At 40.3% G+C, this 14,633-nt stretch overlaps 1 protein-coding gene across 4 annotated transcripts in view; it reads left to right on the forward strand.

The window, feature by feature from the left end:
• Nucleotides 1–14,633, forward strand: part of RPS6KA2 (ribosomal protein S6 kinase A2) — a 296,264-nt gene that overhangs the window by 40,238 nt on the left and 241,393 nt on the right. Inside the window, exon 1 of one of the 4 annotated variants that reach the window (XM_061471389.1) lies at nt 636–919. The exons of 2 other annotated variants lie outside the window; for them this stretch is intronic. In XM_061471389.1, the coding sequence (XP_061327373.1) occupies nt 872–919 (48 nt within the window). In that variant the 5' untranslated portion in view covers nt 636–871. Of the gene's footprint in view, nt 1–635; nt 920–6,988; nt 7,225–14,633 lie in introns of those variants that run through there. One more of the 4 variants, XM_061471387.1, reaches the window with a different exon arrangement.

The following is a 14,633-nucleotide window of genomic DNA, read 5'->3' on the forward strand; positions in this document are numbered from 1 at the left end:
CACTGGCATAACTGGGAATGAGCAACACCGTTTCAGATCAGGTTGTCCTACAGCACCTTGCTGGTTTAGGACATGGGTGGCCCAGGAGATGCAGCATCACTGTTGTGCTGCTGAGCCTTGTTCTTCCAAATATGGAGCTGAATGTTGCTTGCAGATTCCCAAAGGGAAGGCAGCAGTGCCCATGATCTCTGTTTCCAATGGTATTGAATCAAAATCTTCATTGGCTCACTCTATAAATACCTCTGTGTGTATCTGTATATAATATCTCTGTGTGTAATCTCTTTCTTCATAGAGATTTTACTAAAAGCTGTTCAAAGTAAGCAAGTCTCCAAGTGATTTATAGAAAACATAAATGATTGGCTCTTTCCTGCGCTCGGCTGACTCATGTACAGTGTGCACAATTAACAGGTGTGTGGTGGCAAACTGTACTCAGCAGGCATTGCTGGGTAGGTTTCAGAGTCCTGAACATTGAATAAGTTTCCTCTGTAGCATGGGATTTGAAAGAATCGGCAAGATACTGAGCATCTCGGTACCTCTTTCATCCTCCTGTTAATTCTTGCCTCTGGATAGACACCTCTTTTAACTTTGCCGATTTTCTAGGGAAAGATGCAGACCTCTCTTCCTCCTCATGCTGACAACACAGCTGTAAGCTTTGGCTGAGGCTGGAGTGTCTGTATATAGCTTCCTTGTTTGAGTCAAAGATGAGATCCAGCCTAGCTCTTGCCTTTTAATCTGTTGCTGGGCTGGGCTGGTGACGCACTGAGCTAAGCTGGCTGCAGCGAGTTAATAGAGAAGACGAAAGGTGTCAAAGCCCTGCAGAATGGCTCAAGTGCTTGCAGCATCTGACCCATACCCTGAATGCTGAAAAAAGATGATAAAGCTGCCTCACAAGAAATTACAGAAACTTTTCCTTAAAAAGGTAAAATGCTTTTTTGCTTGCTGCTTTGCTTGCTTCTAATTACGTTGATGGTAAAGTTTAACAATTGCATTGTTTTAGTGCAGTCAGCCTTGCGATTTCTTTGCCAAGATGCCTCAAACTGTTCTCTAAACATAATATATTCATGGCTTGTGGTTTGGGACACAATGAAAATCAAAACTACTTGAGCAGCATGCCACACGGGTTAGTTTGACTGCAGCTGCAGTTTACAGGTTCTTTTACCCTGTTGTGTTATGATGTCTTTTTAACCTTGTTCCTTGACTCTGTAGAACCATATATTCTGAATCTGTCAGTCAGTTGTAGTGCTGAGTGTTTTGCAGTGTAAGAGAGAGTGCTGCTCACTAACTGTTGTGCATTTAAAAAAAATTGATATTAAAAGATGTGTGTGTGTGTATTATATGTAGGCTGTATATTTATACTCTGGTTTCAAATATACCTGTGTAACTTAGTAGAAATAAGGAAACATATAGAAAATATATATTATTCTTCCACTTAGAACTGTGTTTAAACTACCTTAGTTCTAATTTAAAACTACCCTCAGATCATACATTTGTGAAGCGCTGTACCTAGCTAGGTATTGAGTGCTGTGGCAATTTGCTATCATAAATAGCAATCTTTAATTCTGCATTTTCTATGGATTCTGTTTTGGCAACATGTAAGAACTTATCCCATGCGTTATGAAAACATATATATGCTGGGTTTTTTTCTTCCCTTCAACAGTTCTTAATCTTGTCTACTCATACACACAGTTAGTGCTTGATCAGAAGCGCGGTCCGTTTATTCTGTAGAGCATTTCAATTTTAGGGTAAGGCTCTTTCAGTTGTACTCAATTAGAGTTTTGCATTTTCATCATGTAGCGTAATTCCACATACATGGTATTTCATACTGATATCTATAATGTGCTGCTTCAAAGGAAAATATTCAGCTTGGTTGTATTCTAACTAAAACAGTGTTAAAGGGGTACAAGAAGTTGTGGTTCAGTGCAAGTCAGAATCTGGCGCAGAGTTTTTTCTTTTTTGGCACCTTCATAGATGCCGGTGGTTGGTTGTACCTCTTACTCTGGAGTAAATTTCCAGTATTTAAATGTTGGCATCACAGTTACACTGTTTAAACTGTCCTTGTGGGGTTTAAATTAACTGAAAAGAGTTTTCCCTTCTGCCGGAGCATATACTCCTTACTGCCCACAGTATGATCAAATGGTCGTAATTCCTCTGAGACAGAGCAGCTGGACAGTTTCTGTTACACTCTTGTGCAGAGGGCTGGAAGCACCCATTTGATTGATATAGGTTAAAATGCAAGAGAGATGGGTTACTAGACTTGATTTCTATGTAGCTTCTGAAAATGTATTTGATTTACTGATTTAAAGTGATAAAGCAAAGGTGAGTGCAGCCAAGAAGGTGATGAGCATAATTTAGCACGCCAATAGCAGTAAGTCATTGACAGTCTTGGGAGTCCCATATCAGTTTACTTTCTCAAAAAGCTGCGCCTGTACGGTGCCACACAAAAGAGAATGTCAAATAGTATTTACATATCTGTCTGTTTTGATGGCTCATGTAATTTCTCTAGAGGTGATGGAGGTTTGTTGCATTTTATTGTGTGGGGGAGGTGTGGGGTTTTTTTTGTGTTTTTTTTGTTGTTGTTGTTGTTTGTTTTTTTTTTTTTTTTTTGCTATATTTTGTTTGTTTTTTTTTCCCAACAAACTGTTTGTGTTTTTTTTTTTTTTTTGTGTGTGGCAATGCGTAAGGGGAAGATAAAAAGTGGTGAAAACATCTTCAATACTTCTAGGATTTATAAAGTGGTTTAGCTTGTAGAGGCCTTTTTCTGAATGCTAGGAGGGGGTGGCATCACAGAACAAGTGGTTAGATCCTGCCCTCTGCTATGTGTGCATACCTTGGACTCAAGTGAGTGCATAACTTAACAGGATAGAAGCATGACTCAGAAAAAAGAACCCAAACAGTCTCCAAGAACTGGAAGATGAGTTAAGTGCACTATGTCACTGAGTGGTGGCTGGGCAGAATTAATGGATATTTTCTAGTTTCTTTTGCTGTGATACATATGGTATCCAGCAGTACCTTTTTGAAGCTAGTGTTGAAAAGGACTTACAGCTCCCTTCTTATTTTTGTGAATATAACTTTACAATGGCTTGCCTGATGGGTAGCCTACCTGAATATTGTTCAGATGTTGGTGCAATTAGGTAGTTTAAAAGAAATGTTTGTAATCCTGAATATGGAAGAATGCCCCAAAGTGACAGCTTCCTTAGAATAAGTAGATCAGATGGCACTGTATTTTCCCAGAAAAAGTATCTACTGAAGAATGACATTGATTATTGCAGTGGATGTCTCCTCAAGAGCTTACTCATCAATATCATGTACTGAAGCAGCAGTCAAACATCAGATGTTACTCAGCCTGCTATTTGCGTAGGCACCAGCAGCTCTTAGACGAGTGAATGATTCTTTTTATATACATGAGGGGTGGCTTCAGAATTAAGCCTTTAATGGCTATGTTGAAAATGTAACTTTGCCCTGGAGAATGCCTGAAAACTGGCATGTTGTGTTTTAAGCTCAGAATATTACTCAGTGGTTACACAAAGAACTTTTTTCAGGATCAGCAAAAATTAGTTTGTAGCAGTACATTCAAACAACCTTGCGGCCTACTGGACTTAGAAGGTGAAGGACAGATGTTTACCCACTGAGAGTGTCCCTCCATGTAAACTGATCTGTGCAATTTCAGTTTCTTCTGAAAGCTTTGTCTGAAGCAATTGTGCAAAGGCAAATGAGTGTTCCTCCTACAGGATGCTTTGTGAAATTGCTATGTGTAGAAAATTCAACATCACCTCAACTGTTTGATTTAAGGAATGGATATTAAAATTATCACTTGTAGTAAATTATAATTCAGCAATTGAACCAGCAGGAAAATAAAAAATTAGTGAAAAACATTTTGATTTGAATGGCATTCTGGCAGAGAAAAATAGGGTTTTTAAAATGAGTAATTTAGAGTTTCTCTGTTTAAGAGGAAGATATAATCTCTGCTAATAGGAGAAAACCACTTAAGCAAAATAAGACTTCAGCTGTTGCAGTCTTTATGGATTTGGTGCTGTAAATGCTGATTGACTGATTTATGGAAATGCATATGTTCTTTGTAGCATTAAAAGGGATGATCTTTACATTTTTTCCAGTGTTTTGAAAAATGATTTAGTAATGACTGCAGTATTGGCAGAGTATTGCTTTGTTATGCATTGTGATAAATGTCTCTTCCTTTTCCCCATCACCACCAATAGACGTTTCTGTCCTTAAGGACTGTATGACTGAGTCACTGATAAAAAGATGAGCAGAATGAAAAGATGTGTAGCACCAAAGGAATTTAACAGTGCAGACCTCTTGGATGTCTTTCGGTACATTCATACATATACAAGTCATACATGTGGACAAGGTATTTGCCTCTTTATGATGTTATTGGTGTTTTATCATGTTTTATATAAAGCAAAGTATTTCATACACATGACTGATTATATCTAAGATGAGCTTTCTTTGTCATATGCATGCTTGCTGTCTATTGTGTTCTGATGGACTTAGGCAGCTTGTTGAGTTGGGGGGCTGCTATACCTTGGCGATGTTGCCTGTCCAGTTAGGGTTGGGGCTGGAACCCTTCAGAATGGAGAGGTTTGGAAGTCATCCCCTCCTTCTGTAATATTCAGTGTCATAGTACCTTTCTTCAGTGATGTTGGTCAGTCCAGGGTCACTCCTTGGGAGTACAGGGAATTTCAGTGTTGTTTAACTGACTTGTATATTACTACATGACTAGTGCATGGACTGTGTGTTAAGGTATTGAAATATGCCTGATTTGGCAAACAATCCGCTTCTGCCATGACTGGGATATTGTTAGAGAAAGACAGGGATAGTACTCTCCAAACATGGTGGACTGCATGAAAGGCATGAGAATTAATTTGTGAACCTGTTTTGAATTAATATGTGGGGTTTCTCTTGTGTTTTGGTTTTCTAAATATCCCACTGCTACATGTGTGTGTGCATGTCTGTGTGTATGGAGGGGTTTCCCTATATCTGGTGCAGAGAAGGTACAGGATTGCTCAAGGGGGCCTATAGGGATGCTGGGGAGGGACTCTTCATTAGGAACTGTAGTGGTAGGACAAGGGGTAACGGGTTAAAACTTAAACAGGGGAAGTTTAGATTGGATATAAGGAGGAAATTCTTTCCTGTTAGGGTGGTGAGGGACTGGAATAGGTTCCCCAGGGGGGTTGTGAATGCTCCATCCCTGGCAGTGTTCAAGACCAGGTTGGACAAGGCCTTGGGTGATACGATTTAGCGTGAGGTGTCCCTGCCCATGGCAGGGGGGTTGGAACTAGATGATCTTAAGGTCCTTTCCAACCCTAACTGTTCTATGATTCTATAATTATCAGCTGGAGCCAGCCTCCTTGGCTTAACCTGCAAAGACCTAGGTGTTTGCTTCATAAGGGCTCTTATTTTGTGTATAAAGATGGCCCATCTTGACCACTGTTGACATTGCTCTGTTTCCTAGAAAATGCTGATGAACCTTCATTTTACTGTTGTGAAGATTCATACAAAATAACTTCAGCTTGGCAGTTATAGGGATGCTGTTGAAGCCAGGTATAGGAAAGGAGTCTTTGCTATTCTCAGCCTGCGCTGTCTCAGTGTTAAGCTGGAGCCAGCAAAGCTGTTGACCAGGTATTGGGATGGCAAGTGACTCTAAGTATGAAGATCTGGGTCTAGTCAAGCCAGGCATCTTCCCCATGTGGCTAGGGGAGGAGAATGGATTGGAGCTGGGACACTGGGTCAGGGGCAGAGCTCTGGAAAGCCAGCCTTGTGTTACTGCTGCAGCTGCTGGGGCACTGGAGGGATGTGGCAGGCTGGAGAGTGCTGTTTGTCACTTCTGAACACATGGGGCCGCTTGCTGGCCTGCTATCCCTACCCTGCATCTTGCAGCAGTATCCATCTGCCTCTGTCTGGGGCTGTGGTATATTGGCAAGATTGGGCAGGGGGAAAGGCTGTTTTGTTCCATGCATCAGCCTTTCTCTAGGCAGCCACCTGATTTGCTCATGCCTACGGTTGTCCCCAGTGTTGAATTGGCTTCTAAATGTAAATTTGTGTTAAGGAATAACTGCAGTCTTTTAAACATGCAGTCCATAGATGTCTTTAGAAAGAACTTTGCTGAAAATTATGCTCTAGAAAGTGTGTGATTATTTGTAATGATCTATATCCCTGATGTCCATAACAGTAATGGCTTGATATGCCACTTTGAGCAAGTGATTGCACACAAACAAGCCACTGTCAAGCTAACTCTTGAAGCAGCAGTTTTCTGAGGAGAGAAAAGCAAAACCAGCCATTATTTCTGGCTGGAGTTAAAAGGAAAAGTTGTAAGCAGGAGCAGTCTGTGACTCTCACTCTTGGTCGTTCTTAGTCACTTAAAAATACTTACCTAGTGCAGTTCCAGAAGGCAAGCCTTGGACCTGCCTGCAGGATAATGGCAAGAATTAGGGCTCTGAACTCTTGTTACCACACTGAGCAGCAGAGGATGCAACCATGTGTGACATTCTGAGTCTGTTTTGAAAGATTGCTGGGAAGCTTTCTAAAGCACGCAGGTCTCCTAAACTTCACAAGATGCTACAAGACAAGCATGCTTGTGAGTGTGTTTCCTGTAGCTTAAGTACAGTATTCAGTTCTTGGTGTCAACATGGAAGGAGGTAGACTGCTCACAAAAATAAAAAGAGGGAACTTTCTTTCAGGTCAATGAGAAGTCTTTTCCATGTTACAGCCAGAATACTGTATCCCTGTATAAAAGAAGTATTAATGCTGAATATAAATTGCTTGATGACCACTCTCAAAATTACACTGGGAGCTAGTCTTTAATCCTAAAGGGTTATATCCTGTTCTTTCCCCATGCAACAAGGCTTGTACATATTGCATTGTTTTGGCCAAGAAGACACCCTGGGGACTAGCTGCTACCACGAGATCATTGCTTTCAGCCTGCTGCAACCACTCTGTTCTTTGCTCACAGCACAGCTTGGGCTGTGCTGCCTGCCTGTCGTCTGCTTTGCCCTGCTCCATAAGGCATCTCCCCTGGCCATGATCCACTGTCGCCTTCCCAGGAGTGCTAAGAAAGATGCTGAGGAGAGCGAGACCTTGGTGTATGGGGAAGAGGGTGTGCTCTCGGTGGACAGTGCTTTTGCCTCCCTGGCTGAGGATGAAGGTCTGCTTGATGTGTCTCTTGAAGCTTATGCATCTACAGTGCTTCACCAACAGGCTCTCATTTCGGTAGGACTGTGAAGGCTATGGAATAGGCTCTGACTGAGGAATGCTGGCTGGGGCTCTAAAATGGGAAGAAGCACTGATAGGGGGCTGAAGAAAGGAATGGGGATTTTGACAATGACCTCCATAAAACTGATGTAAATTTCCTTGCTGTTGCTAGCCTAGTTTGTCTATGAAGTATGTCTCATAAATTATTACATTGTTTTAAGTATTGGTAGGTAGAAAGGAAAACTACCTGAAACAAGTTTAAGCAAAAAAAAAAAATCAACAGAAAACAATTGTATGTGTGGTGTCATGCACTTATGCACATTAACCTTTATCTTGCGTAGATGTCTGTTAGAATAATATGAAATGTTCTTCACAAATCCTTCTTGCACAGGGTGACATCTTCCCTGCAGTGCAGGACAGTAGTAAGATCTTTGAAGACTAGTTGCTATAACTACTGCCTGAGGGCTTGGTGCTGAGTGTTCAGAAAACGTAAGGTTTTCTTCTTGCACGAGTCTTTCTAGTACTATGCAGGTCTTTGCACTGCACAGTAATTTCTTGAAATGTGCACTCAAAGAGAAATTAGAATTCAGGGATAGAGGTATGGATATCGCAGCTTTCTCTCCTCCTGCTTTTCTGACACATTTGTCTCCTTTATTAACACATTGCTTGACATTGCACAGTGCCTCTTAAAGAGATTGTATGACTAATCCACTGTTAGATCATGAAAGTCCTCACCTGAAGGATCTTTTTCTTTTGTCTGGAGACAAGCACTGATGTTCTGTTCTCCAGAATCTTGCCACTGGCTTTTGGGAAATACCTCAGGGCTTCAAATAAGTCTCTGTACTGTGTGCTGGAGCCAATGCTACTGTGTCATAAACCCTTGAAATAAAAAAATATCCTCTGAGTTTTGGAGAGGATCTTGATGAGCGGCTGACTCTACTGCCTGCTGAGTGCCCCCGAGGGCACAGACTAGTTAACTTTTACTGGCAAAGGTGTGGGAAGATGGATGTGTATTTCATTTTCAAAGCAAAATCAATGCTGTTTGAGGCTTCTTGCTATGAATATGCTTTGAATCTCAAATAAGAACAGGGAAGAGCTGAGGAATCAGCAGTCTGAAAAGGGCTCATGCCTCTGTCTGCTTAGTGATACAATTGAAGGCAGTTATCCCCAACCCTTTGGTGGGTATGTAATCATCTTCCAAATACCTGTGTGAGATATCAAACGAAGGGCTCAGGAAGCTCTTGCATAAGAACTGTTTTTTCTCCCCAGTTTATTTGGTTCTGGTGTGTTAGAACAAGGGGGAAATTTGGTTTCTTAGTGACTGTGACACAGTGCGCTGTACTGCAGTTGCTGCCTGTATCCCTAGAAATCAGCAAATGTTGCTTTCGTACCAAGTCTGGTTTCTCCATACCTTTCTGTAGTATTTTTTTTTGTTGTTGTTGTTGTTAGTTTTGTTTGTTTGTTGCTGTTTATTGTTTGTTTTAGGGGGTTTCCCTTTGGTTTGGGGTGGGAGGTGGGGGGGGCTGTATGGAAGGATGTGTGGCCTTCTGTAAAGAGAAGCTTCTTTTGTTTTGTTAGTGACTCAGAGGTGGTGATCTTCAGGTCAAGTTATTGCAGCTTTTGTACCATGCTTTAGGTGATGTGTTACAGAATGCTGAAGAACTGATTTGTTGCAGATGCTGCTGCACAAAATACAGCATAGCTGGTGTCGCTTGCCTGAAGTGCATTGGACCTAATTCTGCACCTGCCATAGCACCTTTAGAATAGCCCTATGGCCTAAAGGGCTATCTCCCACTGTAGCTCTCATGGGTATGAAATCCAGAGGTAATAGCAATCCATATGCTGTTAAGGGTTAGTGTCCCTGTAGCTTGGCTGTGCACTCTATATGCCCTAGCTTTTTATGTACCCCTGAATTCTTCCTTTGCTGAGCCCATGCTGTACGCTCTTGTAACATTTCAGTGTGAGCTAGTGGGACTTCATGCTGAGAAGGCAAGAGAAAGGAGCATCATGAAGGGGAAGAATTTGGCACAGGGAAATGCTCAGACTCGGTATTCAAGAAACTGAGTCATACAGGGACAACTCCAGTCTTCTGTGGGGGTCCTGTGCTTGCCACAGGAACATGGCACAGGGGAGAGCAGTTTGTCTGCAAAGAGTTCCAAGTTCAGCAGCCTTTGTGGGGACATAGCCCATGTGAAATAATTGATTCCTCCCACTTAACCACTTTTTTTGGTAGCCTGTTATCTGAGCTTAATGTGTATACTGCACTTGTATTGCCTCTCAAAAAGCAAAATGTATTGCAGTTTAGAAACACTTAGTAGAAAAGCCATCTTTACATGTTGGGAAAATCTGGATCTGGTCTGAATGCTTTGAATACATAAACTCTTCTCTGAAGTTGTAACTTAAAATACAGATTTTTTTTTTGATCAAATATGATGATTTTTTTTTCCTAGAGTTTTTAACTTTCTGATCCACTGTGTGATTTTTTTTTTTCTTTTTTTTTTCCTTGAGACAGTTTTTTGCTTAGCTGTACTCATACATTCCAAAGGAGTGCTACTTCCTCATGAGTCCTGGCAGCACTCTGTAGCTGGCTTTAGTAGTTTTCTGCGCAGGTATTATGCTAGATCCTTTGATTTAACTGGCCCTGGTGGTGATAAATGTTTCTTGTTATGAAAACCAGAGCTTTCTCTCAAACGCCTTGATGCTTAATGGCTCCAAAAAGGCCTGTCAGGGGATGTACCTGCATGTGCTTCATGTGCTGTTGTAATTCAGATTATTTATCCTTTGTTGAACAGCAAAGCTCATGATGTATTTTAGAGGGGAGAATGAGTTATCAACTGCAGAAACAATTCATGAGTATCTGTGTGAGCAAGTTTATTTCCTTCCAGCACCACCATCTTGGGTATCTTGAAAAGCAGTTAATAATGTGCTTTTCATGTTTTCTTTTAGTTTATTACTGTTCCATTTCCTGACTGATTTTCAGACACTTCTTTCAAAGCTTTGGTCTTTTATAATTGATCTCTCTTTACCTTGTTCTTCCTTAGCAAATAATCCTCAGTTTTAGAAAACAAACTGCTAATAGCATAGTTCACTGAACTATGAATTTCAATAAAAATAGACTTATAGGATTTTTATTAGTGCCAGGACAGTATAAACATTCTCAGTTGTTTTTGAGCTCTTTTACTTGTCTGCCTCCTCTGTGTCTTTTCTTGTTTTGTGTGGCTTTTTTTTTTTTTTTTTAGGATTATTCTCTATTCCAATTCAATGGTGGCCGCATATGATGAGTTTTATGACATAAACGCTTCAGATCCACAATACCTGACTTGTCACTGGCTACGAGTTAACGGACCAGATTCTTTTCTGTTCCTTTCACTGGGATGCCAGAAAGTCTTCCATGAATTTGATGGTACTTTATGTAACATGTGTGAGCATTTTAGTCTCCTAATCTTAGAAGAGTAGAATGTACAAGCCACAGAACTATCCTTCAAGAGGCTTCAACTTCTTTCTGTTCTTAATGTCAGTTTATTTCTTTAGATATCTCTCTGGTTATACCTGGTGCTGTACATTCATCAGAAATGAACCTGGATTTCTAGTGTAGTCTAAAGCCCTGTGAACATCATATGGATAAATGGGGGCAGACTGGGGAGGGAAGAAAGAAACTTCAACTATGAAGTATTTAAGCATAGTCATTTTGCATTTCTGCATTTGGATACTTAAAATTTATGTTAGTAGATGTAAGCTAAATAGTGTTGGCAGAAGATTGTGAACATACAGAAATAAAAAACAAACCCTGCAGGTTCATTTATATCTATTCTATCCATCGTCATTTGAGTACTGACAGTAATTGTGGTGCAGCAGGATGGCTTTTACCAAATTGCAAGCCCAGTGTAACTACTGTTGAAATTTTTAACAGTAGTTACGTCTACTCAGAGCAGTTGGCAGCATGCCGGAAGGCTCGGAGGCTTGAATACTATTGATGCCTTTGTGCTTACCCAGAAATGTTGAGATGTGCAAACAATAGAGTAATTCCTGACTTTGCAATAAAGCAATGTGAAGTTCACTTATTTCTTCTATAAGGCTTGTGGAAATTCAACTGGGGCACGGATTAGGATAGTGGGCTGCAAGCGAGAATATTTGGATGCTTGTTCTGTTATTTTAGTTGAAAGCTTCTGTGTCCTGGGCTGCAACATCCCTAACTTCTAGCTTGTGGTTGTTGTACTCTTCTGAAATGAGGTTTTATGGGCAAAATTGAAAGAGTAGTTCTTGTTTTAGTGTCCCCCTTCTCAACTCCCCGTTCTTTTATGTCTCTTCCCTAAGTGAAACTTGGGAACACAATGAAAGCAGCATCCTCTAAAATGCATTCAAAGCCACAATATTCAGGTCCTCTGAATATTGTAAGGTTCAGTCTCTGTGCTGCTGGATAGTTACTATATTGGTGTGCAATGAACACAGATACTGTAGGATTCCTGCTTTAGCAAAATGTTCCTGTCAAAGTCCACACAACCTTCTCTTGCAGCTGTTCAGTACTGAAGATTTTTAACAAAGAAAGGTGAAACGTGACTCATTAACTACCTTTTTGCTTGTCTTAAAATGTAGACTGTTTTGGAAGAATTGTTTCTCTGGGCTTTACTTTAAGCAGAAAATTTACTCTCTTGCTGAATCTGAGTCATCTCAGACTACCCCTGTCTTCATGTGTTTCCCCTTAAGGGAAATCTAGTGGCTGAGCATGGAGACTTTTCTGTCAAGTCTACTGTACCATCTTGCATTAACATCGTAGTTTTGAAAAAGGGAACTCCTTTTTCTTCACCTAAATGATTTTAACCTCTTTCTTTGCTAAATACTTAAGTTGCCTTCTGTCTGGCATCATTCCTGTGTTCTTTGCCTTGGTTTTGAGCAGTTTCCCATTTGTTTTGTTTGTATCCATGATCCGGTACTGTAGCTAACAGCAAAGCACACATGCTGTGCACCGTCTGCTGCAGGCACAAGTCATCCTTTCTGTGTTGGTAGCTGCTCCGATATTCTGAATGTCCTTCAGGCCAAGTTAATTTATGTCCCTCTTCTGCCTGTATGATTTCTCTCTGCCTTTTTGCCTTAATTAGTGTGGTCTTTCAGTTCTTTAATTGCATTCCCTTGAATATGGGTATCAAGTGTTTGTGCAGCAGCTATATTCCATATATATTTCTGCACATGCAGCTGTATTTTTTGCTTGCCATATTAAGTCCAGTAAGTATTAGTACTGACATGTTCAATTTTTCTTTGTTGTTTTCCAGGGTGATGCAGCACCACACTGCTGACCCTTATAAATTATTTTTAAAAGGGAGAAATATGCAAGTACTCGATTTTCAAACTCTCAGGAAGTTTCAAGCTTGGCACAAATCTTAATGACTTCTGGTGTTTCTATATAAAGGAAGGTATGAGTCACACAAAGTACCTTTCTGTACCTTTCCAGATATGCAGGCATAGCTCTGTGTTCCTTTGCTTGTCCTTTTTCTCATCTGCCTTGATGCAGGCTACCAACCTAGGTGAGTTTTGTGGAGAATGTGTATATACCATGCTTCCTCAGGTGTAATAATTCTGTACTTTTATCTGTAGGTGTAGAGAGAAAGCTGCTGTTAAAAAAGGTAAAAGCTCAGAACTGCCTAACTTAACGTGAAAAGTAACTCTGAGAGGTCTTCATTTTCAGCTCCTTTACAAACATACCTGTATTACATCCCTAACCTGTTTCCTGTACCAAGCAGAGTAATGTTCCATCAAAACCACTAGAAATTGTTACTGATGATGCATTTTTAACCCAGCATATAAACTAGGATTTAGACTTCGGATATTTTTACTTCAAGTACTGTGTGCTGTATTTGTACGACATCGTTGCTTGACGTTGTTTGAAATGACCTTCTACATGCTAAGTGATAGACTTATCTTTCTTTCTTATGTAACTTTTTCATGCAGAAGGCAAACTGGTTTAAAATTGTTTGTTCTCTGCATTGTGACTGTATAAATATATTGTTGTGAATTATTCAAGCCACCAAAATGGGAATCTAGATTTTAAAAATAAAGCTTTTGTATGAGCTCACTTGTTTGATGCGGTTCTTAGGCATTAGCTGCAAGGTGGTGATACTGTGTTCCTATGGAAGGTTGAGGTAGCACACATTTCGTTCTATTTCTTTGTGACCGGGTGTTGATAGAATCTTGTTCCCTTTTATTCTCCCCTTCCTATACTGCTTTCTTGATACTCCCTCAAGAATCATATCCTGTTTAAAAAAAAAACACCAAAAAAACCCCCAAAAACCCAAACAAACAAACAAAAAAACCAAACCAAACCAAAAAACCAGCTACCCAATAACAACCAAAAAATCAAGTTCTCAAGTGTTTGCTGAAACATAAGCAACCTGTAAGTCTGGAAAATACAGGTGTATTTATGTAGGCTGAAACAGCCCAGGCAACTGGTACAGACACTCTGGCTTTTCCTTAAGCTTTGTAATAACAAGGAAAATGAATGCTTATTTAAATTTCATCTCAAGGGGATTACTTCTGGAGGCTTTAACAGAAAGCGCTGTTTACCTCTGAAAATGAAGGAGATGTTGCAGTCGTGGAAACCCTTTTTGTTGTTTTGTTGCCTCCTCCGCGAAGAACAGCTAGTTAAAGTGGGAAGGCGTCTGCGTCTCATTTTGGAGTCTGGTGGGAGACTCTTGGTACAAGATTAACAACTATCGTAATCAGAAGTAAAACTGACTAGAGATGTCAATTTTAACACTTATTGCTTCCGGGAATAGCAGTTGGTTTTGTGTGGTGGAAGGTGCATGCTTATGCAGGGACAATTGAGCTATTCATGAAAGCATTAAAGTGCCTAACAATTTAAAGAGCTGTGTATTGCTGTGGCCTTAGGTATATGTGTATGTACACATTCATAAGCAATATTGCGAGTTGGTAGTTTTATTGAGAGTAGGTGAGTTTGTACACTGAGGATTTAACCTCCAGAATTGATTTGCCTTACAGGATGGAACTGCAAATGTCCTCATTTATTGGAGAAATAAGTGGCAATTCAAGTGCACCTGGGGACAATAGTTATGAAAACAACCTTCCCTCCATAGACGAAGAAAACAACATGTAGCAGCAGTAATGGAGGTGCAAGAACCCACCAAAACATGTACTCTGCACACCAAAACAACACCCCCAAAACAAAATACAACACCAAAACAAACCCACAAAAAAAACACCAACACAAAAAAAACAAACAAAACACCAGCCCCTCCACAAAAACCCCAAGAAACCCAACAACAACAGAAACAAGCAAGCAAAATCCCCTAAACCTTAGAAATTCCTTTATTTTTCTTGGTAGTCCAATCACTTTCTAGTGGCTCAGATTTTTGACAAAAGCTATCACTTCAATATTTCAGCTTTTGGGGAAAATAGGCTGCATTATTCATCTAACA

Source organism: Pezoporus flaviventris, unplaced genomic scaffold, assembly GCF_033815535.1.
Source record: "Pezoporus flaviventris isolate CSIRO_AGI_PZ_B2104156 unplaced genomic scaffold, CSIRO_AGI_Pfla_v1 ptg000066l, whole genome shotgun sequence".
In the NCBI taxonomy this organism is placed as follows: domain Eukaryota; kingdom Metazoa; phylum Chordata; class Aves; order Psittaciformes; family Psittacidae; genus Pezoporus; species Pezoporus flaviventris.